The 14,018-nt window shown below is 49.8% G+C and overlaps 3 protein-coding genes across 3 annotated transcripts; all 3 read right to left on the bottom strand.

Annotated features, from left to right (window-relative positions):
* Window positions 1-1,757, bottom strand: LOC146271856 (putative G-protein coupled receptor 148). The gene is made up of 2 exons (XM_084707853.1): window positions 1,677-1,757; window positions 1-1,101 (listed from the first exon to the last, which is right to left on the bottom strand). The coding sequence occupies exons 1-2, from the start codon at window positions 1,755-1,757 to the stop codon at window positions 1-3; spliced, it is 1,182 nt and encodes a 393-aa protein (XP_084563979.1).
* Window positions 1,758-2,896: 1,139 nt separating this feature from the next.
* On the bottom strand, window positions 2,897-4,777 carry mterf4 (mitochondrial transcription termination factor 4). Its single transcript, XM_084707854.1, has 4 exons — window positions 4,715-4,777; window positions 4,048-4,468; window positions 3,787-3,971; window positions 2,897-3,378 (listed from the first exon to the last, which is right to left on the bottom strand). The coding sequence occupies exons 1-4, from the start codon at window positions 4,739-4,741 to the stop codon at window positions 3,004-3,006; spliced, it is 1,008 nt and encodes a 335-aa protein (XP_084563980.1). The 5' UTR covers window positions 4,742-4,777; the 3' UTR covers window positions 2,897-3,003.
* Window positions 4,778-4,860: 83 nt separating this feature from the next.
* pask (PAS domain containing serine/threonine kinase) lies at window positions 4,861-13,935 on the bottom strand. The gene is given in 23 exon segments (XM_084708459.1): window positions 4,861-5,552; window positions 5,771-5,920; window positions 6,079-6,212; window positions 6,362-6,561; window positions 6,741-6,875; window positions 7,039-7,164; window positions 7,390-7,569; window positions 7,905-8,050; window positions 8,197-8,446; window positions 8,449-8,773; window positions 9,083-9,218; window positions 9,313-9,500; window positions 9,635-9,806; window positions 9,967-10,071; window positions 10,325-10,457; window positions 10,826-11,001; window positions 11,256-11,520; window positions 11,732-11,866; window positions 11,975-12,115; window positions 12,219-12,389; window positions 12,593-12,804; window positions 13,018-13,228; window positions 13,401-13,935. Coding segments are annotated over 22 exon segments (3,849 nt in total). The 5' UTR covers window positions 13,220-13,228; window positions 13,401-13,935; the 3' UTR covers window positions 4,861-5,385.
* Between the last annotated feature and the right edge of the window lie 83 nt (window positions 13,936-14,018).

The following is a 14,018-nucleotide window of genomic DNA, read 5'->3' as shown; positions in this document are numbered from 1 at the left end:
CTAGACCGCGGTGACCTGACTGGGCCTCCGGCATCGCTGCAGCAGGTGCAGCATCGTGTCCGAGATCTCCCTGTACCTCAAACCGTACAGGAAAGGGGCGCACACTCGGGGTAGCAGCGTCAACACGCACATGTTGACCGTGTTGAGCCACACGCGCACGTCCAGGCTCACGCGCTCGCTCCTCAACAGGAAGAGCTCCACGGTGAACACCAGGCCCGGTCCAAAGTAGAGCAGGAGCAGAACCCCGTGGGCCAGCAGGGTGACCCGGGCTCGGGAGTAGCGACTCTGCCAGATCCCCTGGGTCTTGGTCACCATGTAGAGGCGGATGTAGCAGTACAGGATCAAAAAGGTGCACAGGAAAACGCCGGTGGCAAAGTACAAATGGACCCCGACCATGGTGTTCCCCCCCATGGTGCCCAGGGAGATGAGGACCAGACACATGGCCGGCCTCTGCCGCACGTTGTCCCCCATCACCTCCATAAGGATGACCTGGGACAGCGGGTACATGGCGGCCCCCACCCACACCCCGGCCAGGATACGTCTGGCGCGGCCCAGCGGGAGCAGGTCGTGGTAGCGAAGCGGCCAGCGCACCGCCACGTACGTGTCGGCCACCATGAGGGTGACGGTGAGGATGGCGCAGCAGTAGGCCGTGACCGTCGCCGCCGAGACCAAGTCGCAGAGCAGCCGCAGCATCTCCACGCTCAGGGCGTTGCAGACCACCGTGGTGAGGTTGAGCAGGAGGAAGACGATGTCAGCGGCCAGGGTGTTGGCCACGAGGAGATAGCGGGTCTCCTGGCACAGGGTGTGGCTGAGCAGGATGCACGCTAGCAGGACGGGGTTGGCCAGCAGGGTGACGATGGTGAGGAGGGTGGTGGGGATGAAGAACAAGTCCAGGTGCCAGCTGTGCAGACTCTGGTACCACTCCTCTGAGACGTTGCGCATGTTGCCCATGTTGACAGGAAGGGCAAGTCTTTGTGTTGACTGAGTGATGTTGGAGAAAGTGCTTTTGATTTCTCCTTTTACTGAACAGGACTGTTTGCTGGTGTGTGTGTGCAGAGGTGTTGTACACAGATGGTACGATTCACGTTGACCACAGCTTTCCTTAGGATCAAGACAGAAAGGTATCTCAGGGTATAACAGACTTATTAAAACAAACAGTGGTGTTGTGTTGAAGGAGCTTATCTCAGTGCACTGGCTCTTATCTGCATTATACAGACTTTCAATTCACACAGCAACCATAATGGACTAATTTTAGTCTAATGAGTGTGACAAACATTGAAGGGTGCTTTTTTCCATGGAAAATATCTTTAATAATAATCAGTCGACTATGGACTTCGGTCCCTGTGTGCTCATTATTCAAATCAAATAATTGTTATAAAGCCCTTCTCATGTGGACTAATATAAAGGACTACTTTGCCTACTGTCTTTGGTTTTGCCTAATTTGTACAACACATGACAGTAGAGTGGATCTGACTCCATGCACAACATTTCTTTTTTTTTTTACTAATGTTACAGTAGTCTCTTTAAATAAGTCAAGTATTTAAATATGTAATTGAACCGTTGTCTTATAACACCAGCTGTTATTCCCTCTAAACATGTACCAGCCAAAATACTCACGTTTACATAGTAACAACTATTAGCACAGACACAACTACGGACAAAAACTATTGATTTACCAAAGGGAATGAAATCTCCTCCAGCAACAAATGAAAGTCAGGGGTTTCATATCCAATATCCACAGCGTTTGGGACGAGCATCCATTAGCCTTCATGCTTTAAAAAATCAATGGCAGCTATGTCTACCTGACGCTCCTCTGCTAGGTTTATCAGCAGATGTACTATGTGTTGACTCATAGCTGATAACGCAGGGATGTGGAAAGCTATAGCCACTTAGCCATCCCATAGAAGCACTGGCTGAATTTCAATTCAGGCGGTAGTTCACTCATCAGTTCTCATTCCCTAACCTTCATTGATGTGCCTATCCCAGGGCTTGTTTCTTGACTTGATTTTTTTTAACCATTTTCACTCCATCCACCCATCCTCTCCATTAAAACACAAAAGGAATCTAACCCTAAAGGGAATGGATACATTTCCTGATCAAAATACTCTCCAGTCTCTGCTCCCATTCCAGACAGTTTCAACAACAATACCAACACTCTAGGTGAGTCACGGCAGTTCAGCTGACATACATCTCATTTCATATTGACACCAGTGTCAAAGACATACCACGTCCATGTTCACCTCAGTATCAGTCTTTTTGTACTGTGTTCACTCAACCCAACATTACCATCCTGTCTAAGCAGCTTGTAAGCGAAGGCAAGTAAGCAATGGGCAGAGGGATGGGCAGAGCGATGAGCAGAGCGACGGGCAGAGGTTTGGGCAGAGGGATGGGCAGAGGAAAGGGGAGTGGCTGCCATCCCGTTACAAGAACACGCCCTATTTAATGTTACACTCAAGGTCTTGTTTGTCCATAAGCCTTGACAATCCCATACCAGAGTTATGGCAATATTTTTACAATGCGACGTCCATTTGATCCTATTGGTTGAGTTACCAGCACTCGACCTACTCTGCACCTGCGTCATGCGTACATTTATTGCATTTACAGAAATTGCTTGAACTGAGTGAACTAAGTTGTATGTACAACTTAGTACAAGAAAATGATTGTATGTACAAGAAAATGATTGCAAATGTTTAATGGTTTGGAAAAAAATATGTGAATTGAATGTTTCATAAAAAATGTTGTTCAAAATATTGTGATACGTATTGTATCATACAGCCAGTATCGTGATATGTATTGTATCGTACACCCAGTATTGTGATACATATTGAATCGTGAGCTGAGTGTATCGTTACATCCCTAATCTTTAGTGCAGTTACAGATTATACAATCAAAAATATCAGTTTTTCATGGACAGCTATGAGGTTTATTCTTGTTTTTTAATTGATTTATTTATAAGCAACAACATCAACTTGAAACAAGAACTGTAAGTCCACATCCTCGGCCTCATCTCTTCCTCCTTTTCTGGTATCCATCGATTTCTCCCTCATCATCCTCCTCTTCTTCTTCATCACCCCCAGACATCATGTCCCTCTCCTGCCCTTCCTCTTCCTGCCACTCTTTCTCCATCAGCTTCCGGAATATGCTGTACTCCTCCTGTGTGGCCACGGCAACGTCAGCAAGGTAGGTCTCCTCGTTGACGCCGAGGATGTCGTTGAGTTTGGGGTTGAGGATGAGTGTCTGGCCCTTCTTGTCAGGAGTCTGGTACAGACCCCTCCTCTCCAGGAAGCAGTGCCTGCAGCGTACTTCCTCCAAGGGCACCCGGAAGAGCTTAGACCTGACCATCTCTGCCTGCTTGACGCCCATGCGGAAGTAGACATACTGCAGGGAAAGGGGGGCTAGCGTTAGGTCAAGTACTATAGTTGACATTTCTATGGACAACAATTAACCATGATATATTTTATTATTATTTATTGCATGTCTGGTAAAGATATCAAGAAGTCAATTATTTGGATACACAACCTAGGTCACGGCTATATCTAAATAGTAAACCAGCCATAGACACACTGTCGGCTATATAATGGTCATTAAGATAGGGATGAGGGAGTCAGGTGGTTGAGCGGTTAGGGAATTGGGCTAGTAATCTGAAGGCCGCCAGTTTGATTCCCGACTGCGTCAAAATGACATTGTTTCCTTGGGCAAGGCACTTCACCCTTCTTACCTCGGGGCCTTACATTGACAAGAGGCATCTGCTAAATGACTAAATGTAAATGTAAGATGAGGTATAACCTGGAACTTGTACTCCAGCTGGCCCAGGTCCTCCTCCACCACGGCTGGAGAGTCCCTCAGGATGTCCGTGGCCTGCGGGTAAGTAAAAAGGCACCTTTCTCTGAGCAAGCGCACCACGTTGTTGATCCTCTTCATGGGGAAGGTCAGGATCTGGGGGTAATAGCTCACCACCCTCTGGAGACTGCCTGTGGGGTTTGAGAGGAAATTTAGGGGTAGTACACAGCCGCTTATGTTCTGTAATGTAAAAATGAACACCCTCACCTTCAAGCAAACCTAGTTTCCTCAGGTTGCTAATGCGCTGATTGAATTGTGTTCCCTTCACTCTGTAAAGATCTGGACATTTCTCCAAAACTTTCAGCACAGTGGAAGGGTTGAGGCCGAGTACGAACAGTGTCGTGAGAGTTGATAGAGCATTGTCAGAATGACCACGACTCTTGGTTACAGCCTCGCAAATCTGCTCTGCCTGGGTATCTGTGAAACCCATATCGAGTAGTGACCGGAGGGTTAACTCTTTGCCCGTTTTAAGATTAGACGTGTCAGCGTTGTGCTGTACACCTGTCTGGTAGTGGTTGGAAGACAAGACTCGGGAGGTCGTAGCAAGTGCATTCAGCACATGGTATCTGGCAAGTCCTTTTTGAATCAATATAGAGCGGTTTGCACATCGAAGAGTCCATCTGAGAAGCTACATGGGAAAGAAAAAGAGTGCAAAACAATGATTATTGGGTCGGAAAAATACTTTTTTCTACCGACTGTTAGGGGCGACATTACCTTGCAAGTCAACTAGCAATGTATTGACCTTGGTAGGCATCGCAAACGCTTAAAATTACTTAAATATTGGTTAATGTCAATTGTACTCTTTGCAGTTCGAGCTGAATTTTACATGACTAATTACACAAGTGTCAAATTTGAAAATAATACAGTAGTTTACCTGCCGATTAACGATGTGAGCGCTCATGCTTGTCCGTCTTTAAATGTTCACCGTCTCCTACGTACTCCAAGAAATAGTTCCGAGCTACGTTTACAATTGTATCAATATTTGTTATAAGACCACAAGACAACAAGGATTATGATAAAAGCATTTATTCGGGTGAATTAAATACATATTAAAATATTGCAAACATATTTACAATGTGATAAAAACCAAACTAGAGCCATTACATTAGCATTTGTATCAACGTAATTCAAATAACAAGCGTGAAAGCACCAGGAAGATCTCATTCAGGTAACAAGTCATTCAGGTTTTAGTTCATTTTTAAGCATAATAACCCAGTTTTATTTCCACATGGTCCCTATATGAAGCTTCTTTTACCATTTTTACTTAGCATCTTAGATGTTTTAAACCATAATATGTATGATTCTAATGACATTATAACATGTTTAAACATACATACAAATAAATCTACTGTAGTTATCCAATCCTTCATGTAACTTTTTTAGTTTGTTTTCTCTTTGATAGCATTTACTTAATTAATATTGTCCTGCTGCATGGCCAAATAATTGTACTCTTGTATTACCAGTACACTAATTGATTTTGTTGGTGAAAATCTATAATTCCTTTTGGTTTCCAAGACTTTGAAGCCACCACTGTACTTCAGTTTCTCAGTCGTCAGAGAGGTACTTCATGAGCTCCGTTTCCAAGGCAAACATGGACGCCTTCTCCTCCTCATCTTCCTCCTCCTCATCGGGGAGTGACTCGTCCCCTACGTCCGGGTACAAACCGTCCCCGAGGAATCCTCCAGGACTGAGCATGTGCTGCTGTAGAGACACTGGCATGGACAAAATCATTCAGCTTACACGGTCATCATGCCTTCTATCCATCAGCCTCAGTCTGAGAAGTCAAAACACCACCACACTGTTGCTTGCAACGTGACTGCAAATTGTATAGAGCAATCCACTAGACACTATGCGAATCCTAAACCACCTTTTTGTCCTCCGAAATAGTTTTGGGTCAATGAGCACTAGTGGTCGTCTGTCCGTCACTCACCCTGGCTGTGGGCCCCCGGCACCACCTCGCTCCAGCTGTACTCGGCCAGGGAGATGGGCTGGCGGAGCCAGGGCTGGAGTAGCAGCTGGGGCAGGGTCATCCTCTGGTCGGGCGCTGGATGCAGCAGGCCTGACAGGACACCATGCAGTTCTGGAGCACAGACAAGACAACAGTCAACAGACGACTAAACAACCAATAATAAGCCGGTAAAGGGAACTACACTCCCTGACAAGGGAACATTCGTGTCATGCAGGTTATCTGGGAGAGCAACTCAAGGCTTTCTAAGTTGTTTATAGGTTGGACTGGACCTGGGGAGAGGGGGAAGGGGGGTCTGAGGTGGGCCTCCTGGATTTCCTCCATGCCACAGAAGGGGTTCTCACTGAACAGAAGCGTGTACAGCAGCACCCCCAGAGACCACATCTCCAACTCTGGCCCCTCGTAGCTGCACAAGAGCACACGGACACAGGACAGGGCCACTTCACATGGGGTTACAGAAATACAGAGAGACTGTGTGAGAGAGACAGGATGTAGAATAGAGTGACACACAGAGTGAGCGATGGAGAAAGTGAGTGTGTGTGTGTGTGTGCTTACGGGTTCCCCTGTAACACCTCGGGGGAGCAGTACTCCAGGGTACCACAGAAGGTGTAGAAGAGTTTCCCCGGACTCAGCATGGCGGCGGAGCCAAAGTCTATGAGCCTGACGTGGAAGCACGTGTCGATGATGATGTTCTCATCCTTGATGTCACGGTGCAGGATGGCTTTGTTCCTCAGGTAGGCCACAGCTGCCACCAACTGACCACCAGGGGGAGACAGACACACGGACAAAAGAGAAATGTTCCTTTAAGAAAATTTATGAAAAAAATATTTATGATTTTTTACCCAATCGTGCCTAAGGAAATGTTTCTTTGGAGGCCTTAAAGACAGGCTGGACGTCAGTGTAAAAGGGTGTTCTGACAGGGCCGGTTTATCACCTGTCTGAAGATGTAGCTGGCCAGGGCCTCGTCCAGTCTGGGCTGCTTGTCGATGAACTCAAACAGGTCGAGCCCCTCGCCATGCTTCTCCATCACCATCTGGAAGAAGCCCTCGTTCTCAAACACCTCAAGCACCTGCACACGGAACAACGGACATGTGAGGACACCAGGAGACCTGTGGGTTTCCATCATCGCCACGTTACCGATGGGGAGGGGCTGGGGGTGGACCTTTCCTTTCACAGGCACGGTATGCGCGGGGGCGTTACGGTGGTGACGTTGGAGTGTCTCGTTGCGTTACCTTGACGATGTTGGGGTGTTGCAGACGTGTTAGGATGGCTATCTCCTGGCTGACTCGTCCCAGCATGGGGTCATCCACCCAGCATTCACTCACAACCCTGGCCTTCCGGATGAACTTCACCACCACCTGCGAACACACACACACACACAATGCCATTCCCCCCATGAAAACCATAACTCAGAAAGACAAAGTACTAAAGAGCCCATGCTTAAAACAACAACTACTATTCAGTAAAGCACAGACAACACATATCACCAAACAGTAGAAAACGGTCTGCTTTAGCCCACCAGTGACTCCCCCTTTCACACGAGTGCTACCAGTCTGTACAGAGAGAAGGGGTTCCAGTCTAACCTCCTGTCCGTCTGAGCGCCTGCAGGCCTGCCACACGAACCCAAAGGCCCCTTTGCCCACCGCTCGGATGGGGCGGTACTCCTCGTCAAACTGGCCGTTGCAGGCCCGCGACTGCTCCAGGTCCACCGTGGAGCGCAAGGCGTCCCCGCGGCTCGTCTCGCACGTCGGCTGAGTAGAAAACTGACAAACGGTACACACAGGAAGGGGGAGAGGCACCTGAATAGACACTCACCACACTCACACTGGGTTAGGATGTCGCTTTGGATTAGGGATGCTCATTTAAACATCTTAAAAAAAAAAAAATGTTTCACTGATAACCGACGCTCATTAACGACCACTAACCTTTAACGACAAGATTAAAAGTTCTGAATGGACGAGTGTCTGTGACCCATAAAAGCAAATACCAACAAAAGATTTTTGTTTGTTCTTATTGGGGTGAGTGTTGTGACCCGGCCTGTGTGGTGGATAAGTGTTGTGACCCAGGCTGTGTTTGGTGGATGAGTGTTGGAGCTGACCTCCCCCAGGCTCACAGCTGAGGAGTCCTGCTGGGAGGACATGTTGGATGGCTCCATCTGTAACAGCGCCTCCTGGTGGCTCAGCCACACACAGAAGACCGAGCGGCCCTCAGGCAGCTCTGCCCTGCACACCTCACACTGCATCTCTGGACACGCGGCAGGGGAGAGGACGGCTCGTCACACAAGACATCACTTCAAGCAGCAGGCAGAGTTCAGGTGCTCTTAAACTGAGCTGTCGTTTAGGAAGACCAAGTCTGCTCTTTTTTGAACTAATCTGACAATCAGTACCAACCTATTCTGGAGCCATCCCTGTGGTAGCCGTTGCCGTGGTATCTGCCCTCCCGGATCGGCTGCTTGGGGGCTGGGGAGTCGGTGTGTCCATTCAGCTGGGGCTTCTTAGGGGTGGAGGTGCTGGGAGCGTCCATGTCTGACTGCATCCCCAGATTCATCTGACTAGTGAACTCCTGGGTCTGAGCCTGGTTCATCTCACTGAAAGCTCCCCACTGATTCTGCTCCGACGCCGGATGATTCTCACTCCTCCCCCCTCCCGCTCCACTCCCGATGGACTGTTCCTGACCTCAGCACCCTTCTTACTGGGAGACTGCGCTTCCTGGTCGGACTCTACCACGTACGGGGAAGGGGTGCGCAGGAGCTCGGCGGTGTCACAGGAGGTGTGGGACAGGTCCCCCTGGGGGAGCTCCATGCTGCCGCTGAGGTCCAGGTCAGCCATGGCCCGGGTCACCTGGTCCCCGTTGGAGTTCAGGTCCACGTAACAGCTGGCAGAGTCCAACACCACTGCTGATTCCTCCAGGCGGTCGGGTCCCGACCCGCCCTGACCCGCCCACTTCTCACAGAACCCGGAGGAGGACCTGGAACATTGTGAGATTCTTTACTTTAAAAAAAGTTTTGTTCAAAGCGACATACAAGTAGTTAATTTAGAAAGTGTAGCCAAATCAAAGGGTCAGAAGTGCATAGCTCTAACAGTATTTTGATGTTTAGAGTCAAGGAAGTGTATTTTACTAGTATTTTACGACGGAATGGACGCATGAGGCGAAAGCACTGCTGAAAGCACTGACCAGCTGGCCTGACAGGACGTTCCTCCCTGCTATGACACTGGGATGACTAACATGAGATGAGGATACGGCCAGTGTATCCTCATCAGAGGAGCATCCCCTCACCTGCTCCCCAGGGAGATGACTTCAAAGCTGGAGTCTTGGAGGACGGAGAGGTCCGTCCGCTTGTTCTCCTTCTCTGGGTGGTTGGAGCACCCTGGCCTGGCAGGACCACCGGCATCCAGAGGACCTGGATGAGGGGCTGGAGGAAGTACAACTTGCGTTAACGTCCAACACGGCCTTTCATCGGCATAGCAACAGAGCATCCATTGACGACACGACAAGCTGATGTTGACCTCCATTGAGAGCCTGTTGGCAGTGTGTCCCCTCGGTGTCGCAGGGCTGCAGTCCGGGGTTGGAAGGCTGGGTCGGGGAAGGGAGGCAGATGGTGAGTCCCTCGGGGTACTCCACCAGGGCGAAGGTCTGCAGGAGGACATCGGTGCTGTCTCCTACCTCCCCCGTCACCTCCAAAGTGTCCTCCAGCCTGGGGGGGGAGGGAGACTTTACAATCGCCCTGCGAACTCCTGCTCTGCAGTCAAATGCTCCCCCACTGAGCTACAGCCTACCTACCCCCAGGTACGAGCTCAGAGGCCGAGTCTGACACGAGGGTCCACTGACCTGACCGTGGGGGTGGACGTGACTGCGGGTGGGTGCAGGGTAGAGGGGGCGCTGCCCTGCTGCTCCAGCCTGGCGCCGGTCCCTGTGAAGATCCTGCCCCTGGCGGAGGAGCCCGGGGTCTGCCAGGCCTGCTGGACCGTGGCCATGTCCCCAGCCAGCAGGGACGAGGGGTCTGAACACACACAGACACAGGCAAAGGACTGGTTCACGAGGCCCATCGCACACCACATCCCTGATTATGCAAGCAATCGACACCAAGGCACTGAGAGGTAGATGAGAAGGGATGAAAGTTAAGCAAGCGGGTCCTGAATATCCTGTCAACAGGTGCTAACCTTTCCTGTCCTGGGGCTTGTGTCTGCCAGAGAGAGCAGACTGACAGGACTGGGGCACCATGCAGCTAGTGCCAGGGTTAGGACTACCAGAGGATCTACAGCGGTCTGGAAGGGCCACAGAAAGAGAGAGAGAGATCACTATGCAGGCAGCATGCAGAAATCTAACCCCATGACACCTAATAGGCTACAGTCCAGCTGTACCAGAGGTTCAGACTTGAGGCGATGTTTCAACAGTTTTACTACTACTATGGGGATAGGGGATGGGTATAGCATTTGATCAAGAGGTCACAGGTTCAAATCACCCCTGTACCTGCCCAAAGGAATCCATGACATTGCTAGCTTAGGAAACCATGTGTACCCGTGTCCCAGCTGGAGGGATGAGTGGAGCGTGTCAGGAGCAGCCCGTCTCCTGGGGAACGGGCGAGGGGCCTGTCGCTCCTCTCCAAGCTGCACATCCAGTCATAGAAGCCAGGCATCAGGAAGGTGACAGTCTGCAGGGCACAAGTCAGACAAGAGGAGTCTGGAAACTAGCTTCAAAAAGGGCCAACAAGGAGCACGGCATTCAACAGAACCGGATCAGCCTCAAAACTATTCGATGGACTTTCCTGTCGATTGAATCTACAGGGACTTTACATTTACATTTAGTCATTTAGCAGACCCACTTATCCAGAGCGACTTACAGTAAGTACAGGGACATTCCCCGAGGCAAGTAGGGTGAACATCAACGTGTCGTTTTTGAACGGCCGGGAATCGAACCAGCAACCTTCTGATTGGTAGCCCGATTCCCTAACTGCTCAGCCATCAGACCCCCCCTGACATGAGCCAGATGGTCAGGACTTGGGATTCTCCACTGGCTTACCTTCCCCGTGAGCTCGGCCCTGCTGTAGCCAAACAGGCTGAGAGCCAGAAGGTCGTGGATGCTGAGGAGGGAGCCGTCCGGGTGCAGGGTGAGGAGGCCGCTGAGAGGAGCAAACACCCACACCGTCCCCGAATAAATCAGTGCAGAGCCTGGGGAGAGGACGCCGTCTGCTCGCCCTACTGACACGACAGACACAGGCAGAGAGAGGGACAGACACACACACACACACACAGAGACAGAGACAGAGAGAGAGAGAGAGAGAGAGAGAGAGAGAGAGAGAGAGAGAGAGAGAGAGAGAGAGAGAGAGAGAAAATGAATAATGGATCTCTACAGACTTGACATAGACAAATGCCAATATTCGCAAACTTGTTCAGTTTACAACGACAGTGGAAAACCTGCATCGCCCATGTTAGTTTTGCCGAGACTGTACCAGAGGACGTGTCCTGTGACTGTGTCTGTTCATAGAGCTCAGACTGGGAGGGCTCGGGCGCTCGACACCCCGGGGAGGTGAGAGGAGGCCCCGGCGGGCTCTCCAGGCCGGCCGCCCCTCCGGGGCTCCAGGTCAGCTCGGCACGGCCGGACCCGAGGCCCTGTGGCTGGGCTCGCCTACACACCACGGCCCCCTGGAGCTTGATGCACAGGGGGAAGGAGGTGCCCCCCCTGCTTCTACCGCACACTCTCTGGAGCCGCAGCGTCTAGGAGGGCAGAGAGCGGAGTTCACGCGCATCCCTAATGAGGCATGCTCGTACATACAGCAGGAGATTCTGGGGAAACTGTGTTTTCTGTGACCAGGTTAAACATGCTACCAGACTCCAGCCCTGCATATCATAGCATGTGTGGGAGTCTAGATGCTGCCAGCAGATTACAAAAGGCCAGAGAAGGACCCCGGTGTGCAGGAGGGTTTACTTTGGGCAGAGCTTGGCTGTGGAGGGGCATCCGCAGGGAGGGCATCAGATCACTAATGGACAGGCCCGTCAACTGCCCGGCCTGGGGGTAACCATGGAGATGGGCAAAGGCCTGGTCACAGCCGAGGATGCTGCCCTGAAAATAAACACAGCGGCACGGACACAGAGTTGGGTAGCTGTCGGCCGATGGCATGTTGGTTTGTAGAGGGTCGGGTGCATAAGACAATCCCATTAGGCTGCTTACGTCCTGCGAGAAAGAGACTTGGGCTGCGATCCTCTGAACCCGCTCCATCAAGACCTGGCAGTGCTGCCCTCCCTCCCCTGAGGGCATCAGGGTCCACACTGACACGGGCACCTCAGCACCACACAGGCTCACCACATCCATCTGCAGGACAAAGAAGGGGCACTCACAGTTACACACTGGATTTAAGAGACGGTAACCATGTGCATGAATGAAAATAATCTACAGAGAAACATGTGTCTCCTACCACTTTTCCGGTTACGACAGCAATATGTCCGTCTGCTTGTAGGTACTCTTCATTTAAAGCTTCTTCCAGGATCTGATTGGTTTTCTTCAGGACATAGGACAGCTTTTGCCCAATCAACTCACTGCTGCAGCAATCAAACAGCTGGCAAGCCAGCTTATTGGCAGCTGTTATCTGCAAGAGCCAGAGACAAAGTCAAATCAACATGCACAATAAATCTTTCACGGCCTCGTCAACCAGACTGAGGTTGTTTCACGATTAAAATAGAAGTTTCCTGTGGGCAAAAAAAAAAATCCTCAAGAACTGCACTTCAATTATTCTTATGGAGATGGAGGTCGGACTTAAAAGGATAGATAGTCCTCCTCGTTCCATTCTACCTCTTCTGTCCTGAGGTGCACGGTGAGAACTGCCTTGTTGGGGTTGTGGGAAGCAGGGGCTCCACAGGTGAGCTTGCTGAGCAGGGTGTCTGTGTCTGACAGGGCTGACAGGTGAGGCAGAGAGCCAGGCCGGGTGTGGGACTGGGAGCCATGCAGACAGGACATCTGGATGTCTCTGGTTGCGACAGAACTACCAGAGTTCACATACCCGCCTGTTGTGGAAAAAGGGTGGGCGCTGGTTAATACGAAAGCATGGAAGAAGCTCATCTCTATGGCCGTTGCTTTGTTTAAACTAGTAGCGTTAAGTGCATAACAATCTAAAGTACAAACCCTAAGCTTCATCATATTGATGAATTAATACAGTATCTGTTTTTAATAGACAAGTAGCTTTATGCATAGCTAGCTAGCTAGCTACACACACTCACCCGTCAATGACCCAGGGTAATGCCAGTGTTGCAGAGACAGCTGACCTTTCCTGTGAAAAGCACGCTGGGCAGAGGGATAGGACTTATTTAAATCAAAGTCATTCTTCAGCATGTCCAGCGAGTCTGGGGCCCCGCACACGCTGTCCTCTTTCAGATGGATGTTTCCGAGCTCTGCAAAAGGAGTCTCAGCCCACAATGACATGGTTGTGGGCTTTAGTAGTGAAAGAAATAGGTCAATACGGTATACTATCAGTGTAGTATCAAATAGAAAAGCACTTTATACTGTAGCTAGGCTAGCTAGCTACAGTAGAGAACTCGCTGAACCCAACGACCATTCATTTCTTGTTAATGTCACAAAGTCAACAGAGTTCTCAAACACTCACCCTTTAGACTCACTAATTAGTTGGGCGTGAAAAGTTTCTTATGCCTTTCTTGTTTATCAGCTAAAACGACAAGCTGTTTGACTAACGCTAGCCCTCTGGTTCTACTTGCAAGCTAGAGCTTTTGTTATTGTCTTCGCTCGCGAGTTGGTTGGTGCTGGTGGTTGCTAGGAGGAGGAGACGGGAAAGGTTACCGTAGGTAACTTGAGGACTTTGTATCTTGCAGGCTATGCTTTGGAAGGCAGGTACTCTAATCGGAAAATGAATATATCTAATTTTGGCCAGTACATCTCAAGTTAGCGTTACTTCTTGAAATCCGACTGGGAGCATTAGGCTAGTTTGCTAGGATAGTTTACAAAACGCGGGGATCACTTATGGTACGCGGGCGCTTTCAAAGAAACTAGGAGGAATCAACCAATCGGGCTAGTTTATCCACGTTGTAGGAGGGGTCTGGAAAATGAATGAGAAAATCGGATTAGTAGTGTTTGATTATGGTTGAATAAATGGTAATTATATTAAATATTTATATGAGATAATATAGAGAATAAGGTTACAACTAGGGAGGGGACATTTTGTTTCTTTAGAAGGAGTGATTCTTTTATTTAGAGGGTACATTTCGAG

This window comes from Hypomesus nipponensis, chromosome 10, assembly GCF_054491055.1.
Source record: "Hypomesus nipponensis isolate SF chromosome 10, ASM5449105v1, whole genome shotgun sequence".
NCBI lineage: Eukaryota > Metazoa > Chordata > Actinopteri > Osmeriformes > Osmeridae > Hypomesus > Hypomesus nipponensis.
This window is presented reverse-complemented; position numbering and strand designations above follow the sequence as displayed.

Coding starts and splice junctions, on each gene's coding strand:
- LOC146271856 (XM_084707853.1), bottom strand. CDS start 1,757: ATGCTCGTCCCAAACGCTGTGGATATTGGATATGAAACCCCTGACTTT. Junction 1,102..1,676: donor AGGAGATTTCATTCCCTTTG/GTAAATCAATAG, acceptor CTTGATCCTAAG/GAAAGCTGTGGTCAACGTGA.
- mterf4 (XM_084707854.1), bottom strand. CDS start 4,741: ATGAGCGCTCACATCGTTAATCGGCAG. Junction 4,469..4,714: donor CTCACATCGTTAATCGGCAG/GTAAACTACTGT, acceptor TTTCCCATGTAG/CTTCTCAGATGGACTCTTCG. Junction 3,972..4,047: donor GAAACTAGGTTTGCTTGAAG/GTGAGGGTGTTC, acceptor CAAACCCCACAG/GCAGTCTCCAGAGGGTGGTG.